The sequence below is a fragment of the Emys orbicularis genome, chromosome 3, assembly GCF_028017835.1.
Source record: "Emys orbicularis isolate rEmyOrb1 chromosome 3, rEmyOrb1.hap1, whole genome shotgun sequence".
Classification (NCBI taxonomy): Eukaryota; Metazoa; Chordata; order Testudines; family Emydidae; genus Emys; species Emys orbicularis.
The window spans coordinates 67262373-67287094 of NC_088685.1; the positions used below are offsets into that span (position 1 = coordinate 67262373).

Here is a 24722-nt window from a genome sequence, read left to right on the forward strand (position 1 = left end):
AACTAAGCATGTGAACAGCCCCACTGAAGTTAGCCACATCTGAATGCTTCACTGGATCAGGACATAAAATTAACAAACAAGGACTCTAGAAAAAAAATGTTTCTCATGTGCACAGTCATATTTGGAAAATGAGTTTACAAATAGATCACCTACAACTAAAAGAATTCAACTGGCACCTCAGGAAAGAACCTTCTCTACCTCCAGGTGCCATAGTGAACTTTGGCAAAGCGAGTATAGCATATGCCAAGGCTCTGATCCTGCAAAGAGACATGCACTTGTGCCTGTGCTAAGTACCAGTGAAATCAATGGGGCCCAAATTAACCACATCAGTCACTGAAATCAACAGGGCTTTACAGAAGCACGAGGATTCTTCACATTAATCTTCACAGGATTACGGTACAAATTAACACCACTAGCTACTTTTTAAGGGCCAAGTCCTGTAAACATTCACAACGTGAGTAACTTCACTCACAAGGGTAATCTGATTGAAGTTAATGGGACTAGTCATATGAAAGCAGGTACTCATGTCTTTTTCAGGTGTAGGCCCTAACCTTTTGTCTATAAAAGGGGTAAGATATTTCTTGAATTTACTGATCCATCTCTCTCTGCGTTTGCTAATCATTTCTCCGTTCCCATCTATATCCAGATAAAACCAAAGATACCTCCCACTACAGAATCTCAAACACTACACAGAGAAACAGTGCAAGGTGTATCCCATCAGCATACAAAAACAGACTATTTCTGTTTTTCAAAATTCAAACTATTTCTTAATCCCAAATAAAACTGGGAAGATTTTACCCCATTTTATGGGCAGTAAACAAGTTATATGAATGGTCACTATTTAACAGGCAACCCAGATTGTTCAACTGCATCAGTGGCTGCATCAATCTATAAAAAAAAATTAATTTTGCAATATCATTCCACCAGCACATAGAAGATTCCTCAGTTTTATGATCCAAAAAAAGCACAATTCAATAACAGTTCTGACCTTGGGTATAAAAACACCGTTCTGAAAAAACAGCAATAACTGCTGTTCACTTGAGAGTTCAAAAGACTACAGACCCCCTTTTCAAGTTCACAGAGGGTAGATGATAAGCCAAATAAAAAACTGCATGTTTAGTTATTTCACAACTCAGTGGGTCAGATCCTCAGATGGTATATATCCATATAACTCCATTACAGTCAATAAAGATACACGACTTTACATCAGCTGAGGTTCTGGCCCAATATTTCTTTTATGGGCATTTCTTTTCATTTACTTATTCTGACCTTAACAACAGTAAACACAATTAGAAAGAAATCTCAGTCTAACAGAAATATAGTTTACGTAAATAACCTAAAATTGGCTACTATAGTTTAAGTAAACTCCCAAATCAGACATAGATTTAGATACATTTATTGACCTAAACCAATCAACTGTTGATTCATATAATTGACGGACTGAGTCAAGGATAGACAAAGAATATTTTAAAGGAGGCTGAATGAATACATTTTATTATGAGTTAAAATGACTATATATTTCCTTTGTAAACTGTACATGCTCATTCGTAAAGAAGATACAAATTATACAAATCCCTTTCACATTTTATGTTATATTATTTTCTCTTCAATAATTACTTCAGTAGAAATGTTAAAAGCCCCATTTCTTTCACTGGAGAGGGTTTGGTGCTGTTGAACAGTAATCTACAATAGGACAGATTGTAACCATTTCTCTGCCATGCACACACACTGACTTGCATGAGTGATCCCATTATTCAAGGGAGTGACCACCCAGGGAAGTAAAGGTTCATAATCTGATTCTTTGTTATTACCACAATTACTTGAATTTTCTTTTTTATAAGGGCTTTGACATATTGCTGTGTTTTAATGGAGTTGTGCTTTAATTGTTCTACCTATTCACGCTTCTCCTTTTTAAAAAGTCATTGGTGGCATTTATTTAAACATACTCTTTAGCTTGGACAGTTTAAAAATCTGCTATACCTTCCCACCTTGGTCTAAATATTAAAATTCTGGGGAAAACTGCATACTAAAAAAATAAATTCTTCATTACTGTATTTAGTATTATAACTAGCTATGCAGCCTCAACTGATATGCCTTTAATTTGAAGGGTCTTATGCGTCCCCAGAGGGCCTGCTCTTTCCTACAGATAACACATCTATATTGGATGAAAAACAGTTCATTACCTGGAAGGAGTTCATGCAGCGTAGTGAGGGTGGCAGACAAGCATTACTCAAACTCAGTATCAACAACAATTCCAAGCAGGTTTTTGATGGAAATGTTAGAGGATGAACCCCAATATCATTTTCCCATTCATCAGCAAGGCTGGAAAATAACAAGAAATCCTGTTAATTAATTCATGTAAAGTTAATTCACGTAAAATACACAGTGCACACATGGTTCAAACAAACGCTAAAAAAAGACTGTGCTGTTTTCTATACCCTAATAGTTCTACTTCATGTGCACTGTCCTTTAGGAGTCACAGGCCAATGTATTTTCCTTACAAGGGGGTTGGTAAATGTGAGAGGTATTTTGCTATTATCACCAATTTTACAAAAAAAAGATACATTACACTGGTCTACAATTTTTGAGAAGTCGTCTGCTTCAGAGATAAAATGTGCTATTTATTATGTATTTTGATGTGCTGAATTCAAATATGACGATTAAAACAACTGATTGGCTACTGTTTCTAAGATATTTAAGTTTTTACATTTTATGTCTATGTATATTGTGTAGATAGTAGAGTTTTAATTATAAATTGTAAACCTAGATCTTTTCATGTGTTTATGGTTGCTTTACATGATAATATTTCACCTGTCCTGTTTATGTAACACTTTAAAAATCAGCAAAAGGGTTATATAAATAAAATTTATTATGAAACAAAAGGCAAAAAACTATTATGTACATAGTTTAGTCCTATTCCGTGTCTACTCGGCGCTTCTTGGCTTGTCTCTTGTATTCATTAAATGGAGCATCTCTTGTCACTGTCCAGCAATAGTCTGCAAGCACTGATGGGCTCCATTTGCCCTGATAGCGTTTCTCCATTGTTGCAATGTCCTGGTGAAATCGCTCGCCGTGCTCGTCGCTCACTGCTCCGCAGTTCGGTGGAAAAAAATCTAGATGAGAGTGCAAAAAATGTATCTTTAGTAACATGTTACAACCAAGGCTTTTGTATGCCTTGAGGAGGTTTTCCACCAACAACCTGTAGTTGTCTGCCTTGTTGTTTCCGAGAAAATTTATTGCCACTAACTGGAAGGCTTTCCATGCCGTCTTTTCCTTGCCACGCAGTGCATGGTCAAATGCATCATCTCGAAGAAGTTCACGAATCTGAGGACAAAAGACACCTTCCTTTATCTTAGCTTCACTTAACAATGGAAATTTTCCACGGAGGTACTTGAAAGCTGCTTGTGTTTTGTCAATGGCCTTGACAAAGTTCTTCATCAGACCCAGCTTGATGTGTAAGGGTGGTAACAAAATCTTCCTTGATTCAACAAGTGGTGGATGCTGAACACTTTTCCTCCCACGCTCCAATGACTGTCGGAGTGGCCAATCTTTCTTGATGTTATGGGAATCTCTTGCACGACTATCCCATTCGCAGAGAAAACAGCAGTACTTTGTGTATCCAGTCTGCAGACCAAGCAAGAGAGCAACAACCTTCAAATCGCCACAAAGTTGCCACTGATGTTGGTCATAGTTTATGCACCTCAAAAGTTGTTTCATGTTGTCATAGGTTTCCTTCATATGGACTGCATGACCAACTGGAATTGATGGCAAAACATTGCCATTATGCAGTAAAACAGCTTTAAGACTCGTCTTCAATGAATCAATAAACAGTCTCCACTCATCTGGATCGTGAACGATGTTGAGGGCTGCCATCACACCATCGATGTTGTTGCAGGCTACAAGATCACCTTCCATGAAGAAGAATGGGACAAGATCCTTTGGACGGTCACGGAACATGGAAACCCTAACATCACCTGCCAGGAGATTCCACTGCTGTAGTCTGGAGCCCAACAGCTCTGCCTTACTCTTGGGTAGTTCCAAATCCCTGACAAGGTCATTCAGTTCACCTTGTGTTATGAGGTGTGGTTCAGAGGAGGAGGATGGGAGAAAATGTGGGTCCTGTGACATTGATGGTTCAGGACCAGAAGTTTCATCCTCTTCCTCTTCCTCGTCTGACTCAAGTGAGAATGATTCTGGTGCATCAGGAACCGGCAGTCCTTCTCCATGGGGTACTGGGCGTATAGCTGATGGAATGTTTGGATAATGCACAGTCCACTTTTTCTTCTTTGACACACCTTTCCCAACCGGAGGCACCATGCAGAAGTAACAATTGCTGGTATGATCTGTTGGCTCTCTCCAAATCATTGGCACTGCAAAAGGCATAGATTTCCTTTTCCTGTTCAACCACTGGCGAAGATTTGTTGCACAAGTGTTGCAGCATATGTGTGGGGCCCACCTCTTGTCCTGATCTCCAATTTTGCAGCCAAAAGAAAGGTGATAGGCTTTCTTAACCATAGTGGTTATACTGCGCTTTTGTGATACAAAAAAGTCACTTCACCACAAACATAGCAGAAGTTATCTGCACTGTTCACACAAGTACGAGGCATCTCTGCTCACTTTGGCTAAACAGAAATGTGTCCCTTTGCAAAATCAAACACTGACAAATAAGAGAGCACGACACTGTATGATTTCTAGAGCTGATATAGGGCAATTTGTTCAGCAGAGTGATGTAAGCTTCATTATGATTGCATCATCCAGGACTTCTAGGAATAACATGATGCAATTCATATCATGTATGACGCAATACCAGCTTCAGATTGCATCATTCATTGTTTTGCCTAAAAAGCAAGTACTGTCCAAACCCAGTCATAGATTTATTCATAGATCCAGTCAAAGCTGTATTTTAGTCATTTCTGGTTTAAATTGAGATCCCTTCCCTTTATAACTCACTTATCCTCCGCCATTCCCAGGTCAAGGGTCGTATATACTGACCCAATAGCATATCTTGAAAACTAGAGCCAATCAACAATTTTAAGCATCATATTCGTTCTCAGTGACCCAGAATTAGTAAAGTTTGACTACATTTATTTCAGAAACATTTTGGCTGTAGAGCAGTGTAATGAGACAAGACAATTTAGCACCCATCAGAACAATTCATTTTTACATTTGTAATTCTAAGTTTTAACAATATTCTGAATCAGATCTCAACTGTCACTGTCAATTTCCTATCATACAGTACTTTTGCATATACAATATTGCAAAAAGAACAGCTAGTGTATTATTATGAATCCTTTTTATTTTTATCCAGTAGCAAAACTGTCACTTATCACTGATGAAAAGGTAGGAGGGCAGAGACTCTGATGCCACTTGATTTTTATGGTATAGCAATGGAACAAATCTACACCAACCAAAATCAACCCTAGTTTACTTTACATGGCTTTCTGGTTTGAATATAAAATGCACTGAAATTCTCATAGCTAATCACACTCAAGCACAGAAACAGCAGACCAACATAACTTTTTTTTGGTAAATATTTTTGCCAATTTATGCTGAGGAATAACAGATTGTTTCAGCAAAATCAACTCAGAATGTCAGCACAACCAGTTTGCAAACGCATGTTAAGCTAGACTTCCTTTTCTTCCATGTAAGAATTGTCAGATCAGATTAATGGTCCATTCAGTCCAATAATCTCTCTCACAGTGGCCAGTACAATGCTTGAGAGCAAACTGCAGTTACAGATTTAAATACATATTTTTATTAGCAGGTCAGCCACTTCATTCTCGCATTTCTTCAGCTCTCCTGGAAACATATCAACCAAACCTGGTGACTTGTTGTTGTTAAATTCACTAGTTTGTCCCTCCTCTTTCAACAACTGAATCTCTACGAGTACCTGAAAAGAGCAGGTACCATCCCACCATTCTCTGTGGCATAGACCGAGACAAAGAACTCACTCATTCATTCATTCAACCTGCAATATCCTTACCGTCCTTAATTGCTCCCTTTAGCGTTGGTCCTCTAGCTCCCACTGATTCTGTGACAGACTTACTGCTTCTTATGTACCATACTTAAAACATTTCTTGTTATCTATTTTCTCTTCACACTCCCTCTTAGTTTTCCTAATTTCTATCTTATGTTTTACCTTCCACAGTTTATGCTCTTTTTTATTGGCATCTCAGGGATGGGGATTTTTACTTGAGAAATACCCGTTTGGCTTGAATGGCCTCTTGAACCTTTGCATTTGACCACACTGTTTTCCTCCCCCCTTGCCTCCCTTCTTCCTTTTTTGTTTGGAAGTATGGAGGATTCCTGTGGCTCTATTACATACACTATGCTGAAATAGCTGCCATACTGCATCCAAGGATTTTAACTTTCTCAGTTTTGACTTAAGTGATTTTTTTACTTTATTTTAAATCCACCTTTTCTAAAATAGGTCAATGTGCTCATTTTTGGAGATGTTTCTTTCCGCAAGGATGTTGGGGAAGTTCTATGGCCTGTGTTATACAAGAGGTCAGACGGGATGATCAGAATGGTCCCTTCTGAACCTGGAATGTATGATTGTATGGATTTAATTATATAGTGGCTCAATTATAGTTACTTCTTAAAACCAACCTCTATGGATTCCTTAGTACTAAATCAGGAATAATGTCTCCTTTTGCATGCTCTCAGACTAGCTGATCCAAGAGAGCATGGTTTACATTGTTGAAAGTTGTTTCTCTAAACCTTCCCTGATGTGACATTTGACCAGTTTATATTTGGGCAGTTACTATTGTTTTATTAGACTCTCTGCTTCTTTGTTCTTCTTCTGCTCTCTCACTCAAGGGAGTATTAAAAAATGTTTTTCTTCTTCTGTAATTGTCTTGTGGATGAAAGAAAAACTCCTCCTTGCTAAAAATGGAGTATTTCATTGTTTTCTAATACAGTTATTGGTTTTACAGAGCCTGTTTTTATTTTGCATAGACTAGCTATCTCAACTGCCATCTAGGAGAAAGTATTGCTTGCTTTCACGCCACCAGCTCTGGAAAAGGCCCCGTCGTGTGAGGTGAGTGCCTCCTAGGAGGTACTAAGCATCTAGTGGGAGCAGCATCCCCAGGAAGCACTCTGCTCCTTGCAGGATCAGGTCGAAGATGCTAGCACAGAAAGAGTACCTCAACACTGTTCATTATTTATATTTCCCTATTTTGACTAGTGTATGGATCCCTCTGCTACTTCCTCTTCTGCCACAAAATTCCATGAAGGTGAACCCAGATTGGAAGTAGATAATAGAGGGGTATAAACACAAGTCTCTAGTTTGGACTAAATTTTATGACCGGACAATTCACCACTGAAAATAAACCTGGACAGTTGGCATGAGTCAAGTTTAGAAACCAACCCCCAAAGCAGGTAGATATAGTAAAATGTACTCAACAAAACGGTTCTGAACTAGGAACAGCACACGTCTTGAGTTACACAAAAAGGACATGAGTGTGCTTTGCAGCTGGACACTAAATCCTTACTTCTATCCTAATACATTGTTAAAATTCAGTCATGCCTGCCAGCTATTTCCTTATTAGGAAAATTCTTCCTAGTCATAAGTTAAAAATAAAATCAATAGCTTTCTTAGCTAGAAGCACCGTGTACTGTAAATATTCAAAAGGATGTAAAAAACCCCAAGCCCCTGAAATACTCCACATATAACTTAGAAATCGATTAGAATAGTAGAAATTAAAAGTAGAATATACTGTTACTGTAGAGATCATCTAGTACACTCACTGGGAAAAAAGGCTTACATTTAAAGTAGCAAAGGCAATTTTCCAAATTACTTGAATATACTGAGGTTAGCCTCGTGTGAATTTCCAGATATCATCCAAAACAAATTCTTCTACTTTACCAAAAAGATATTAATTACTTCCCACCCCTATTATAAAGTCTTTGCTTCACAGATAACTAGATTCCCAATGAACGTTAGTGTAAAGTGTTTATTTATAAGTTTGTTCAGATGTAGTTGATTATTTATATTAGATCTCAGTCTTCATGTTACATCTCTTTTTATGGGAAAGTAAATTTCTTGAAGAGGCTTGCCACAGAGCTTAAAAAAATGTGTCTCATTACCCAAAAGCAATACAGCACAATCTTCTTAATCAGGCTGTCCAATATTGGGATGTCTCTCTGGGCACCTATGTAGTCTAGCAACAGGGAATGGCAATGAATACTGCTTAATTGGGATAGTATTAGCATGAATTAGCTAACACAGAAAGCAGCAATGCATTCCTCAGCAACACGAGCTACAAGTAGTACATCAAACCTGTCCTTCACTCTCCAACAGGCCTCCCATCTATCAAATCAAATTCGAGGTCTCAGTCCTTTATCATCAAGGCATTCAATGGTCTGGGCCTAGTACAAATGACAGATCTCTGAAGCTCTGGGATGAGGATCATAGTTGACAACTTGGCTCCTCAAGTACAATGAAGCTGTCCATTGCAAGGGTAAAGCTCGTTTGTGCAAGAGTAGGAGCTTTTTCTGGGGCCACTCCAAATGCAGTGCAACAACTTTCACAGGATCTAGGGACGACCTCAGACATCACCACATTCTGTGCCAACTGCAAGGTGTACTTCTTTGACCTTGCCTACACTCCCACCCCCAGCACAGAAGACATAAAAGAATTTTAAAAAAAAGAAATAAAATAAAATAAGAACCGCACATAACTTTATGGAGAGAACGGAGAGTGTCACGTTGCAAATGCTAGTCACATTGCTTAATGCACTTCTGGGTGGTGCACCAATACTATAGCGATGAGGGATGTATAAGAGTCTGAATGGAATAGAATTCTGCTGAATGGGGGCCCACAAGACTACTGCTATAAAGTATGTCTTTCTATGCTTTGATCTTTTAAAATGGAGGATACAAAATAATAAAGATTAAGAAATAAAAAATTAAATGCCATGAACAACATTTTACTCTTTTTCCTAGTAGTTTTGTATATTGTGTCTTTCCAGAGTTTTCCCTAAGGGCTTGATCCCTGCAGCAGGGAGTCAGGTAGTGATATCATAATCATGTTACCATACTGGGCAAAAGATACAAAGCAAGGAAAATAATGTTGCTGTTATATGTGTGATAGAAAAAGATTTAAAACAGTATGAGAGATTTTTTCAAAGTCTCAGGGATTTGTCTATCTTCAATGAAAATGAATGGAAGATAGTGTCTAAATCACCTAGATTGCTTTGAAAATGTCAACCAGTATTTTCTGATGTTTAACAAATTGATTCTAACTGCAAATGTGAACTTCACAAAAAATGAAAATGACTATTCAGATTAAACTAGTGGTGAAATTGTCAAAGATCCTCAACCAAAACAGTTGACCAGACTCTTTAGGTAAGCACATCCAACATTCTATATCCAGAGAACAATGATATCATGCCAATCATAATTATGGGATATACCATGTGTCATAACTATAAAGGGAAGGGTAACAGCTCTCCTGTGTACAGTACTATAAAATCCCTCCTGGCCAGAGACTCCAAAATCCTTTTACCTGTAAAGGGTTAAGAAGCTCGGGTAACCTGGCTGACACCTGACCCAAAGGACCAATAAGGGGACAAGATACTTTCAAATCTTGGGGGGCGGGGGGGGGAAAGGCTTTTGTTTGTGCTCTTTGTTTAAGGGGTCGTTCGCTCTTGGGACTGAGAGGGACCAGTCATCAATCCAGGTTCTCCCCATCTTTCTAAACAAGTCTCTCATATTTCAAACTTGTAAGTAAATAGCCAGGCAAGGCGTCTTAGTTTTACTTTGTTTTCTCAACTTGTAAATGTACCTTTTACTAGAGTGTTTATCTTTGTTTGCTGTACTTTGAACCTAAGACTAGAGGGGAGTCCTCTGAGCTCTTTAAGTTTGATTACCCTGTAAAGTTATTTTCCATACTGATTTTACAGAGATGATTTTTACCTTTTTCTTTAATTAAAAGCCTTCTTTTTAAGAACCTGATTGATTTTTCCTTGTTTTAGATCCAAGGGGGTTGGATCTGTATTCACCAGGAGTTGGTGGGAGAAAGGAGGGGGATGGTCAATTTCTCCTTGTTTTAAGATCCAAGGGGTTTGGATCTGTATTCACCAGGAGTTGGTGGGAGAAAGGAGGGGGATGGTCAATTTCTCCTTGTCTTAAGATCCAAGGGGTTTGGATCTGTATTCACCAGGAGTTGGTGGGAGAAAGGAGGGGGATGGTCAATTTCTCCTTGTCTTAAGATCCAAGGGGTTTGGATCTGTATTCACCAGGGAATTGGTGAAAGGTTTCTCAAAGCTTCCCAGGGAAGGGAATTAGCTTGTGGGAATGGTGGCAGCGGACCAGATCTAAGCTGGTAGTTAAGCTTAGAAGTCCTCATGCAGGCCCCCACACTTGTACCCTAAAGTTCAAAGTGGGGATACAGCCTTGACACCATGTGAGCAGCTGAGCACCCTCTACTCCCAATTTAGTCAAAATAAGACTCAGAAGAAGCTCTCCTCACCCTGATGGCGCAAGGCTTAAGATATCAAAATTGTGAATTATGTATTTATTCTGTCATTCCCTGAACCCACATAAGAAGTGTTAACAGACAGAAGAAGTCTTGCTCCCATCAATACATGGAAAATGTGCACACAGTCACTAGTCTTAATAAACAGTACCTGTTTAAATTCCCTTGCACATCAATAAGAGATCAGACCTTTTTATGTTTCAAGTCCAGGAAAAATGTTATCTATGTCATTTGAAAAACTGCACTGGACTTTGTTTCGTTACATTATCTTTCTCTCAGGGATTTACAGACTCTTTGGAGCATATCAATGGCAATGATCTTTCAGCCAAGGAAATTTGGGTGCTACTCCCTACAGAACTCATCATCCTCAGTAATAGGCCAGAAAAGTTGCTTTTGAACAATGTGAGACAATCCCTTCTTTTCCCAGCTTTCCTCCATCACAACTCAAGTTCACTGTGCTGCCTCTGTAAAAATCATAGCCTGTGCTACTCTAAGGAGTGGTAGACCATGACTGAAAAATGAGCCAAGTTTTACATAAGGCACTGCTGAATGCAAGCACCAGGGCACAGGGATAGCTTGACTTCTTTGGCTCTAACCTTATTACATAAATTGTATATTTAGGCCCCGGTGCAAAAAAACCACATAAATGAGACTATGAATGTGCTTAAAGTTAAGCAAGTGCTTAAGTGCTTTGCTGAATCGGGGCCTTACTGAGAAATCTAATGTGAAGAGATAACAAATGCTCAGTCCTGACTCTCTCACTTCATTAGTACTGAGTTATCCTTTCCACCACCCACAGAACTTTTAAAGGATTGGTGATTTTACTGAACTAAAGGACAAGCTTGTTAAGTAAAATGTCTTTTTGTTGACTTCATTTTTAAAGCAGTTTAATTGAAAAAACAATTATGGTATGCTAGATGATGTGTATACACATTTAATATGCTAGGAGGCTACATTATTCACACTTTTAAGTATGATTATTCTTGAAATGCTCTGAAGACGGCATAAAATTAATGCAGATTTGTTAGTCACTAAGGCCTGGTCTACACTAGGAGTTTATGTCGAATTTAGCACCGTTACATCGAATTAACTCTGCACCCGTCCACACAACGAAGCTATTTAGTTCGACATAGAGGTCTCTTAAATTCGACTTCTGTACTCCTCCCCAACGAGGGGAGTAGCGCTAAATTCGACATGGCCATGTCGAATTAGGCTAGGTGTGGATGGAAATCGACGGTAATAGCTCCGGGAGCTATCCCACAGTGTACCACTCTGTTGACGCTCTGGACAGCAGTCCGAGCTCGGATGCTCTGACCAGCCACACAGGAAAAGCCCCGGGAAAATTGGAATTCCTTTTCCTGTCTGGGCAGTTTGAATCTCATTTCCTGTTTGGACATCGTGGCAAGCTCAGCAGCACTGGCAACGATGCAGAGCTCTCCAGCAGAGATGGCCATGCAATCTCAGAATAGAAAGAGGGCCCCAGCATGGACTGATCGGGAAGTCTTGGATCTGATCGCTGTGTGGGGCGATGAGTCCGTGCTTTCCGAGCTGCGATCGAAAAGACGGAATGCAAAGATCTATGAGAAGATCTCTAAAGCCATGGCAGAGAGAGGATACAGCCGGGATGCAACGCAGTGCCGCGTGAAAATCAAGGAGCTGAGACAAGGCTACCAGAAGACCAAAGAGGCAAACGGACACTCTGGATCCCAGCCCCAGACATCCCGTTTCTACGAGGCACTGCATTCCATCCTAGGTGCGGCCGCCACCACTACCCCACCACTGACCGTGGACTCTGAGGATGGGATATTGTCGACGGCCGGTTCCTCTGAGATGTTAGCGGACAGGGAAGATGAGGAAGGAGATGAGGAGGACGAGGCAGTCGACAGCGCTTACAACGCTGATTTCCCCGACAGCCAGGATCTCTTCATCACCCTTACAGAGATCCCCTACCAACCGTCCCCAGGCGTTAACCCGGACACAGAATCAGGGGAAGGATCAGTCAGTAAGTGTTTTAAACATGTAAACATTTATTTTTAACAGAACAGGAATATTAACAATATTAACAATGGGTTTTTCATGATTACTTTGCCCTAGGCGCTTAACGTTTCAGTCCTTGGCAGTGCAACTACTGAAAAAAAAATCTAACAATGTCCAGTTTAGCATGATTGTTTTGCCCTAGGCGCTCTACTGTTTAGTCCCTGCCAGTGCAGCTACAGTAAAATCCGGTCTATATGTCCGGGGATAGAGCAGAAATCCTCCTGGGACATCTCCACGAAGCTCTCCTGGAGGTAATTGGAAAGCCTTTGCATCAGGTTCCTGGGGAGAGCGGCCTTATTGGGTCCTGCGAGGTAGGAAACGTTTCCGCGCCATGAGACAATCAAGTACTCGGGTATCATCGCCTTGCAGAGCATGGCGGCATACGGCCCTGGTCTTTGCAGGCTTTCCCGAAGCATCCTTTCTTTCTCCGTCTCTGAAATCCTCATCAGAGTGATGTCGCTCATGGTGACCTGCTTTGAATTAGGTAGGGGAATGTTAGTATTGGGACTGCTTGCCTGTTCCTTTACAGAACTGTAACCGGCGGTTTACAGCCACGCGGTGGAGGCGGGAGAGGAGCAGCATACAGGGATCTTTCCCTGGGACAGCCGCGAGGGGGTGGGACAGGGGCAGAGTTCATGCTTGCCGGATTGCTGGCAGCAGGGACTGGCATTGCTTTGAACGTGAAAGGAGGCCAGTGCTATTATTAAAGTTTTAAGCAGCCACAAGTCTACGGCTTACCATGTCAGCCTGTTACCCAAATTCCGCTGTCCTGTCCCGCTTGTCTGATCTGCACTGCAAGACCCCAGGCACTGAATGCGAAGGCCGAAAATTCGACCTTGTCCTGAGTGCGCATGTGATAGGTGCTGTGCATGGTCTTGTTCACAGAGAAAGACTATGTTCTTTGTTCACAAAAAATTTTATCTTTCTGAGGAATTCACTCCCTTTTTCCCATCCCACAGTTGCGACTGTCTCCCGACCTACCCTGGCATCACACTCCCAGAGGCTAGCGCAGATTAGGAGTAGGAAGAAGAGGACATGTTCTCAGAACTTATGGGCTGCTCCCGAGCCCAGGCAGCCCAGCAGACCCAGTGGAGGGAGAACTTGTCCCAAATCCGCCGATCACACATGGAACGGGAGGAGAGGTGGCGGCAGGAAGACCAGCAGGAGACTCAAACGCTGCTTGGACTAATGAGGGAGCAAACGGACACGCTCCGGCGCCTTGTGGATGTTCTGCAGGACGGAGGCAGGAGGACAGAGCCCCTCTGCAGTCTATCTCTAACCGCCTTCCCCCGCCACAAAGTCCCATACCCCCCTCACCCAAAGTCCCAAGAAGGAGGGGCGGCAGAGTCCGTGAAAACTCTCACTCCACCCCTGCAGACTGCTCAAGTACCAGAAGGCTCTCATTCCCCAAAATTTGATAAGTCCTTTCCTTCCCGCCTCACCCAAGCCCCCGTCCCAGTTTCATCCCCCAGTTTCATGTGTAGTTGCTAATAAAAAATACGTTTCTGTTAATTACTGTTTCCATCATGTTCTTTTAGAGGAGAGTCTGTTTGAAGGGGGGGAAGGGGGTTGGTAATTGGACAGGACAGTCACCTTTACCGGGGTACAGACGCGGGGGCAGGTTCAGCAGCAGGGCACACACACATTGCAGTCACTAGTTACCCTGGTCAGTCTGGGAGGTGGTTTTCATGTTCGGGGGGGGGGGGGGGGGGGCTATGTGACTTTGTGGCGGGGGAGGGCGGTTAGAGATCTTATGCAGCGGTCCTTATCCTGGATCACAGAGCCACGCAGCAGGGGATCTGTAACCGTCCTCCCGCTGCCACAAAGTCACATAGCCCCCACACACAGAGTCCCGAACAGGAGGGGTGGCAGGCTCCGTTGAAACAACCAGTCCACCAGTGCGGAGCCTGTCATTCCTCGAGTTTAGAAGCGTCCTTTGCATCACTACACTACACCCGCTCCCCACCACAGTCTGCGTCCCAGGTTCAACACTTTACCGCGAAAACAGTAATAAAGAAAACGGTGTTCATTAACAAATTTCAAGTGATTTTATTTTTAAACGTGTGTTGGAAGGGGGGGAACGGGGTATGTAACTGGAGAGGATAGTGAACATTCACTGGGTAAAGAAACGGGGGCAGGTTCAGCTTCTCTGTAAACAAACTTAATAGTCACAGGTTACCCTGCTCACTCAGGAACCTAGCTTTCAAAGCCTCCCGGATGCACAGCGCGTCCCGCTGGGCTCTTCTAATCGCACGGCTGTCTGGCTGGGCGTAATCAGCAGCCAGGCTATTTGCCTCAACCTCCCACCCCGCCATAAAGATCTCCCCCTTGCTCTCACACAGATTGTGGAGCACACAGAAAGCTGCAATAACAATGGGGATATTGGTTTCGCTGAGATCACAGCGAGTCAGTAAGCTTCTCCATCTCCCCTTGAGACGTCCAAAAGCACACTCCACCACCATTCTGCACTTGCTCAGCCGGTAGTTGAAGAGTTCTTTTTCAGTGTCCAGGGCGCCTGTATAGGGCTTCATGAGCCAGGGTATTAGCGGGTAGGCTGGGTCCCAGAGGATCACTATAGGCATCTCCACATCCCCAAGAGTTATTTTGTGGTCCGGGAAGTAAATACCTTCCTGCAGCCGTCTAAACAGACCAGAGTTCCTGAAAACACGAGCGTCATGAACCTTGCCCGGCCATCCGACGTTGATGTTTGTAAAATGTCCCCTATGGTCCATCAGTGCTTGCAGCACCATTGAAAAGTAGCCCTTTTGGTTAATGTACTGGCTGGCCTGGTGGTCCGGTCCCAGGATAGGGATGTGAGTTCCATCTATAGCCCCACCACAGTTTGGGAATCCCATTACGGCGAAGCCATCTATGATGACCTCCACGTTTCCCAAGGTCACTACCTTTGAGAGCAGTAGCTCAACGATTGCGTTGGCTACTTGCATCACAACAACCCCCACGGTAGATTTGCCCACGCCAAAGTGGTTCGCGACTGACCGGTAGCTGTCCGGGGTTGCAAACTTCCAGAGGGCTATTGGCCACTCGCTTCTGGACAGTCAGGGCTGCTCGCATCCGGGTGTCCTTGCGCTTCAGGGCAGGGGACAGCAACTCACAAAATTCCAGGAAAGTCCCCTTCCGCATGCGAAAGTTTCGCAGCCACTGTGATTCATCCCAGACCTGCAGCACTATGCGGTCCCACCAGTCCGTGTTTGTTTCCCGGGCCCAGAATCACCGTTCCACAACATCAACATGACCCATTGCCACCATGATGTCCTCGGCGCGGGGTCCCGTGCTTTGTGACAGGTCTGTGCCACTCTCAGACTTCAGGTCCTCACCGCGCTGCCGTAGCCTCCTCGCCCGATTTCTCAGCATCTGCCTCTGGGAAAGGTGGATGATAAACTGTGAGGTGTTGACAACGGCCATAACTGCAGCGATGGTCGCAGCGGGCTCCATGCTCGCAGTGCTGTGGCGTCCGCGCTGTCACTGACCAGAAAAGTGCGCGAACTGATTTCCCGCCGGCGCTTTCAGGGAGGGAGGGCGGGAGTGACGGTTGGATGACGACAGTTACCCAAAACCACCCTCGACACATTTTTTTCCCCAGAAGGCATTGGGGGCTCGACCCAGAATTCCAATGGGCAGCGGGGACTGCGGGAACTGTGGGATAGCTGCCCACAGTGCACCGCTTCCAATGTCGACGCTTGCCCCGTTAGTGTGGACTCACAAAGTCGAATTACTGTCCTTAGTGTGGACACACACGTTAGACTTTGTAATATCGATTCCACATATTCGATTTAAGTAAAATCGAACTACTCTCGTAGTGTAGACATACCCTAAGGGTACGTCTTCACTACCGGCCGGATCGGCGGGCCCCCAAAATCGGGACTGTCCCTATAAAATTGGGACATCCGGTCACCCTAGTTCACCAGTTCACGGACATCAAGCCACCTTACCACACAGTTACATCCTAAGACACAGTAAACAATCACATTAGGAATAGTGTTACAAATTTAGCAATCTACATGAATTAGTACATTTTAAATGTCAATTTGATCTAGCAGCTAAAATTTTATAAATCTAAAAATCAATCCCAATATTATCTATCGTTACAAAAACTGCTGATGATTTTACACTGAAACGAATCTCAAAGTGGAAAGGGGAAAAAGAAAGTGTGAATTCCTGTAATGTAGTGGCATAGGAGGCAGCTGAGGAGCAAAGCACAGGAGTGTATATGCAAAACAAGAAGGAGCTCTGAACAACAAAGCTGAACAGATCCTTGTATATAACTATTTTCTTTCCTTCCTTTTTTCAATTGTCATTCATGATTTATTTCCCTGAACCTACTTCTTAATTCCCAGCATCATTTATGCCTAGGTCAGGTACAAAAATAGATCTTGCACTTTCTTGTAATTCAGAAGCTCTGGTACTCAGAGCCTACAAGAGCAAGAAAGTGCAAAAGCTCAGCTCCTACTGGGCACTGGCTGAAGGTTGTTGTGGCTGCTCATTAATATCTATGGTATGCAAAGTTATTGTCATAGTTCCAGAGTTCAATGTAATTTGCAGAATTCCCAGCAGCGAACCAATGTGCCTCCCATTAAAAGGAGAGTCAAATTACTCTCATAAATGTTGTGTGAACAGTGCTTTACAATGTGCTGTCTTTCAATTTAATGGGTCTGTTCTGTGAAGAAGAGGCAAGGCTGCTATGCTTTTAAGTCACAACTTCTTGAACTTCTTGTTGAAACAGTAGTTCTGACTGGAGCTGATTCAAACATGGACTACAATAGCTGATCACTGCCAAGGAGGAATGGGATAGTCAGTGACAGAAGGTGGCACTTTTGATTATTGTTGCTCTTTTTCCTAGCCTGTCCTTCCTGAACAAGCTATACCCTTCTATACCAATATTCCAGTCATGAGACTTATCCCACCAAGTCTCTGTGATGCCAATTAAATCATAATTTAGCTTATGTACTAATACTTCCAGTTCTTCCTTAGTCCCTATATTCCTTGCATTTATGTATAGACAACTAAAATGTTGAGCAGATTTCCCCCACTGATTTCCTTCTTGTTGCTCCTATGACTCTGTTGTACTTTTCCATTCCCCCCTCCCAATGTCTAGCCCATCCCTCACCCTTTTTTTGCTTACTCGGGGGCTTTTGTCACCTGCCCCCTTTGAACCTAGTTTAAAGCCCTCCTCATTAGGTTGGTGAGTTGGTGTACGAAGATGCTCTTCCCCTTATCAGTCAGCTGGAAGCCATCTCTGCCCAGCAGATCAGCTTCTGATCTCTAGGATGTACCTGTCCCTGCCTGTGTCCTTACCCTCAACCAGGAGGATGGATGAGAACACAAACTGTGCCCCAACCCCTTCACCCTTGGTCCCGGATCCCTATAGCCACTGCAAATCTGCTTGGGGTCATATGTGGCATTACTGCTCATGTGTCTGAGCAGCATGGGGTAGTGGTCAGAGGGATGGATAAGTCTCAGGAACCTTTCTGTAATATCTCAGACATAATTTTGCAATTGCTCCTAATAGTTGCACACGGATATCAAATATTAGCAGTGACAGCACTGAACTATACAGGCCCCATATGTGTTAAAAAGGAATTAGAGTAGCTGGTTTACTGTCGTTCCATAATTTCTTGCCAGGAAATATAGGCAAAGAAGCAGTATCTTGTGATCAATTGTGTCAAAGCAGCTGAAAAACAATCAAAATCAATATTTCACCTCTGTCCATCCCAACTAAGGGGTTTCCCAGTCAATGATATTGCTGTACCATGACTTGGCCTGATACCAGACAGAGAAGGATGCTAATGGAGGGCAGAGGCTGCTAGAGGTGGTTTGCTACCTACCTCTTCTTGATAATCTTGCCCAGGAATGATATACAGGAGACTAGACAATAGTAAGCTGGGGGCTGGCACTGAGGGATTTCTTTTTAAGAACATCTAGACTAATATGTCTTTCAGGGAGGTTGGAAGAATATCAGTCTCCCTGACAGAATGCACTCTGTTACAGCAATGGGCTGAGGCATTCCTTGCCTATTTTGATCAGCCAGGTGTGCCACAAGTCTCAGCTTACACTGACATCTTTTAGTACTTCTAATACTGCAACTCCATTTGCTAGACTGGGATTTTTTTTAATGCTTCTAGCCCTTATGATAGTGGAGAAGATTTTCCAAAATGTAAATTAATGTAGTGATTTCTTCCTGAGTCTGCATACAGACAGCTCTAGTGTCTCTGCTGTTGATCAGAGCTTTCCCAAGCAGCAGTAGAATCAAGGTATTTTTACACTGCTGCTGCTTGGAAATTCTAAAAGCAGCAGTAGAGAAGTAATTATATTGCAGCCAAAATTTTAACAAGAGGTTCTCAAAATTGCTCTCCTTTACTCAGTGAAACTCATTGTCTGATAAATGCCTGTGCTCAGAGACAGGAGGAGGGAAAGACTGGGGAACCTCTTATTTACTTTTTCCATTGTATGATCTCCAAGCGTAAGTCATCACCAGTCAGTATGATACAGCAATGCATAAAAAGCAGGGCTGAGCTTCATTATACACAAGGGACTCCAACCCTCCCGCCACTGGGTGGTGGAATTTTTGCAAGGAATTGCCATATGTTTCTCCCAGCACACAGCTGCAACAGAGGCAAGTGCGGGAGCAATTCCCCAGGGGAACAGCACCCAAAGAATAGATCCAAAGTGAGGGAGAGTAGACCATGCTATTATCAGTAAAATGGCACTCTCTCTAGCTATCCCCTGGCAGCAGTATTTGAGTACCTCACAAATGACAGCATAGCCTAAAAAGGCAAGTTGTCCAAAAGAATGAAAAAAAAATGTACCTAGAAACAAGTAGAAATGAAGAAACAACTGATGACGTTATAAATCACATAGGAGCGATGTGAGTACCAGCACTACGGAAAGAGGAAAGGATTTTAGAGGATGGAGAGGAGAGGTTAACTCTGCAGTTTTTCCATTTCTAGTTTGATTGACAAAGTCACTCAAGATGATCTCAGAGCCTTTTGTAAAACCTGTATTAACACTGCAAGGTTCACTCTGTAAAAAGTGTGCATATGCTGCTTAATGGTTAGCTGTGTAAGCCAGATCAGCCCAGTGGCGCACTTCTTCAGAAAACCTTCAAAATCATTATAATGAACTGCCAGATCTACTACAGTTAAGGTTTATGGATTTATCAACTGGAACATTATGCAGCGTATCCTTTTCCACAGCCCACTCTTGGGTGGTGCATAGTCAACCTGCATGCACATCCCCTTGTGTGTGGAGCAATCCATATTGATGAATACCATCCCTTTCAGCAGATGCTCATTATATAGCCCTTCAGAGCCACATACATGGAAACCTTGATGAATGGGATCCTTCACAGTGAAGATCAGAGTACTAGTGTATTTTACACTGTCAAGGTCCCAAATAAGGTTTCTGACATTGACTTTAGAAAATTCGCCTTTTCTTGAGTGGCTTAAACCCTTAAAAAGCAACAAAGAGTCCTGTGGCACCTTATAGACTAACAGACGTTTTGGAGCATAAGCTTTCATGGGTGAAAACCCACATGCGTCTGACGAAGTGGATATTCACTCACAAAAGCTTATGCTCCAATACATCTGTTGGTCTATAAGGTGCCACAGGACTCTTTGTTGCTTTTAACAGATCCAGACTAACAAGGCTACCCCTCTGATACTTAAACCTTTAAGGCTTTCCAGCAAACTATGCAGCTTTATGGATTTTTCTCCTGCTAAAAGGAGTTTGAAGTTTGAGAAAAGATTTACTGTGGAATGCCCTATCCAATGAAATCTGGACATGCTTGAAGAGGTGATGAACTCAGTTTCAAGAGATTGCAATATCAATTTCCTTGATGCTTCAGCAGTCCTGCTGGATGATTACAGACTGGAATTCATCCATTAGCTTTGAAATGTTAGCAAGAGAGACAGATCATGCAATCTTGGTACTAAGGAATAGGAATAAGAGGTTAGAGGCAAAGCTTATTCTGAAACAGCAGATAGTGGGGGTGAAAATGGTAGAAATGTACTCAAAAATAAATATATAAAAAGAACTGATATGGTGTAGGTGTTTATGAACATCAGTCTGCTACAGAGGATAATGTTAGGAATTAATAATTCATTGAGAGAGGAGGAAATGTGAGGGTGAGGTGGGGGTGAGGGGGATTTAGAGTAAAAAAAAAAAAAAAAAATCACATAAATAGTATTTTCCAATAGAAAGATGTCAAAATCAATGACAGAATAAATCTACTGGTTTAAAAGTGTGTTTGGAACTTTTCATCCCACTGCACACTGGATTTTTATGAAGTCCCTTTTTCTTAAAAATCCTCATCTGGGATTTTACTTGATTTAATTTCACCACTTTATTTTAGATCAAATTTGTTATGTCCAGGCCCTGCCTGGCAAGGCCTTCATTTCCTGACCTCCGTCTGGGGTTCAAAGTTGGAGCTAAGAGGATAGTGTCCCAGCAACTACATTCCTCTTTAATTCTCCATTCCCTATAGATCCAGCAAAACAAAGCTGAGGAAGCGCCCCCAGCTAAAGGAGGCCCAAGAGGTGTGTGAAAGGAGCACCTGAGGTCACAAGCCAAGAACAGAAAGTAATGCAAAAGACCCTGGAGGTTGAGTGGATGAAGAGAAAGAAGTAATTATACAGGAAAATACAGTCTTCTGCTAGGGCTTGGGGCAGGCTCCTTTCTACAGTCTGATTCCTGCTACTGGTGTCTCAAGCAGTATCCAGCTCCTTCTTTTGGCAGTGGTAGTAGTATTTTCCATCACCCATTCCTCTAACCCAGTGAAATGGCCTTAAAATTCAGGAGGTGCTGTCGGTTTAATTCTTTTACAGCAGTTGTTAGTGCTTATCTAGGCAATGTATACTCAGTGGGAAAAATAACTTTTTTCCTTGATTTCTGCTACACTCCATCAAGTCCTATTCAACTCCTAAAACACACTGCATTGTCTGAGGAGGAACTGTGCTTTGCATGGCTAAACACAGAAATTATTTTGTGTTTAATAAGGGCTTAGATAAATAATCTTAAATCCCAGTGGGTCTCATTAAAGCAACATCATAAAATTTTTACACTTGCACATGAATTCAGGGGGGGAAAAATGTCTACCTAGCAGTTTGAACTCATGCTGCCTAAGGGAAGTGATTCTTGAAATGCATGTGTCTAACTATTTGAAATGGATTTATAGTAGCCAATTATGATAAATCATTGCAGAAGCTGACTTATAATAGATTATTTTCAGACAAAGTAGTCCATTTTAAATACACAAAATACAAAACCAAAGTTTAAATAATACTAAAGCTGATCATCTGTTACTTATGCAAATTGTAAGCACGTAGTTCACACCTTTGGGGCAGGTAAATGCTAACAGTTTTACTGTCCAATGGATTTGTATGTAGGTTCCTCCCACCCTGTAACAGTCTACATCTATTTAGTTTGGTTCTTAAATGTACCTCAACCCCTCTATAGTACCTGAGCTTCCTGATGGAGCCCTGAAGATCCCTTTACTTCTGCCTGCGGGCCCCACACCCCATTTAATATCCTGTATCATCTTTACCCTCCTCCTAGCAGAAGACTTAAACAAACTCCTCATGGATTGGGATCAATCCCACATTTCCCACATTGCAGACAACGGACTACTTTATGCTGTAAAAACAAAACACACAAATGCACATATATACATAAAGTATATTTTAGTAAACACACTAAACTAGTATCACACTGTTACACACACAGCTGTGATAGAGCTCCCTCTGTATTGACACTCACCAGGATCTTCTATTTGGAGCCCACCTCACTGGGCCCTTTGTGCTTTAAGCCTCCTGAGTCTGAACAGATCCCAGGCACTGTCCCTGAATGGGGTCTCTAAACATACTCTCAGAGGGCAGATCCTCTGTCTTGCACCTCCTCCTGAGAGTTCCAACCACACAATCCAATTCCCTTGCCCCTGGGACCACTGCTGACTCCTCAGGCTCTCTCATAGCTTAAACATACCCTCTCCCAGACCTCCAGCCATGTGGGCTTTCTGGGTTTACCGTTTACCTCGTCAGGGGCACATGATAGTGAAGTAAAACAGACACACAAACAGACCTTCCACAGGATTCTAAAACAAATTACTCTTTACTTAGATAGCATGAGAAATGCACAGATGTAGACAAAAATACACCTGTATGCATTTCCCTGCCTCGGGTACCTCACCACTCTGGAGAATTCTTTGGGCTTGGGCACAGTCCTCTGAGGAGTCCAGGTTCCCCTTTCTGCACACGGCTTCTCCTCTGAATCATGGAGTCTCTCTCTCTCCCCCCCATAGGTCAGCTAGCTTCCATCTTCCTCAGCTGGTCGCAGAATTAAACAGCACCCCACTGCTACAAAAGCATGCCTCTTTCCTGACCACTTTTCTGTGTGTCTGAGAGTCCCTTGCATTTATATGTCCCACCAACTACACCCGGTTTCTTTGTTCTGCTGCTGGGGATTTTCCACTCGGCACTTCTCCCTCCCTACAAAGAAGATGGAGGAACAGGTCTCCTAGCTTCAGCCAATTCATTGCCTCAAGTTGTTTCCACCTGAAGAGGCAACCATTAAGGTTTAACATCCCACCTCTAACCCTGGTCTGCAACCTGAAAGCAAGTGGTGGAATCCACATACACTGAGGCATTCCATAATGCAGCAATTTCCTAACATCAACCAGAATTCATTAGCTATACACAAATCCCCCAAATTATCACATACACTATTTTAATAAGTATACTTAAAAGAGAGAGTCAATACAGGTCATTTGGCCATCTTTACGGTTACCACTCAAAGATATTGCTCAATGCATAAAAGAGGAAAGAAATAGTCCTTGTGAAGCTTGTTGAAATCAGAAATGCAAAATGCATGCACTTGTTGATTTTTTAAATCTTCATATCCATATCTCAAGGTTTTGATTACACACACACACACACCCCCCCAAAGTACTAAAAAGACATAGAAGTGTCTTCTTTACTTTTGTAAAATGAAACTATTCTTAAATTATAAAGGAGTATCTGTGACGTTCCCCTCTGGTGTTATCCGGACTGGTGATCTGCTAGGTCCAATCCTTGACTCTGGGAGCCAGCCTTAGCCTGCTCTGCTGTGAGAACTCCCACTCCTGGGCTGTTCATGCACAGCCTCTGGCATGTAAGCTGCTCCTTGGATTGTGCAACCAAATGATACTAGCCATTACCTCCGGTCCAAGACACAGTCCTAGGAACCTCCATCTTGCAGTGTCCAGTTATGCCCACTGGACGCTGCAAGCTTATATGAGTTAATCAACTTAACAAAGAAATTGAAATGTATCAGGCTTGTTATCCCAAGGGGAGCCTCTGACATGCTTCAAACCAAACGCACCGTTTCAGGTAGAATAAGCAAACAAATTTATTAACTATAAAGATAGATTTTAAGTGATTATAAGTTTTATAATAAGATTATAAGCATAAAAAGTCAGATTTGGTCAAATGAAATAAAAGCAAAACGCATTCTAAGCTGATCTTAACACTTTCAATGCCCTTACAAACTTAGATGCTTCTCACCACAGGCTGGCTCATTGCCCTTCAGCCAGGCTCTCCCCTTTGATCAGCGCTTCAGTCGCTTGGTGTGGTGTCTTTAGATGTAGGTGGGAGAGAGAGAGAGAGAGAGAGCGCGAGCATGGCAAATGTCTCTCCCTTTTATCATGTCATTTCTTCCCTCTTGGCTTTGCCCCCCCTGCCCCTTTCAGAGTCAGGTGAGCATTACCTCATTGTAGTCCCAAACTGACCAAAGGAAGGGGGGTGACTCACTCGAGAGTCTAACAGATTCTTTTGTTGCTGCCTAGGCCAGCATCTTTTGTTCCTGTGATGCTGGGCTGGGTTTGTCCCATACCAGCCCTGATGAGGTGTGAACTACCTCTCTGCTCTTGAAGAGTTTTTGCCAGGGCTTATTTTAAGCCATGAGGACACATTTTCAGCCTCATAACTATATACGTGAAATTATAACCTATACCATTACTGTAACAATTACTATAACATCACTATAACTACCATGCTCAGTGCATCATGAGCCTTCCGAAGACACCCAACATGACAAACTTTTCATTGGATACCACACAATAATTTTATAAAGATGAACATGGGGGTGTAGGGTGTTCCCCCGAGGTACAGAGCATCACAGTATCTTAAAATGGAAATTTCAGTTTTCTTTTAAGTAC

At 42.5% G+C, this 24722-nt stretch overlaps 1 protein-coding gene across 2 annotated transcripts in view; it reads right to left on the minus strand.

The window, feature by feature from the left end:
• The window catches only part of UBE3D (ubiquitin protein ligase E3D), a 128125-nt gene that overhangs the window by 43644 nt on the left and 59759 nt on the right, over window positions 1-24722 (minus strand). The window contains exons 9-10 of one of the 2 annotated variants that reach the window (XM_065401735.1): window positions 2184-2322; window positions 838-888 (exon numbers count right to left, since the gene is read on the minus strand). In XM_065401735.1, the coding sequence (XP_065257807.1) occupies window positions 838-888; window positions 2184-2322 (190 nt within the window). Of the gene's footprint in view, window positions 1-837; window positions 889-2183; window positions 2323-24722 lie in introns of those variants that run through there. The other variant, XM_065401736.1, reaches the window with a different exon arrangement.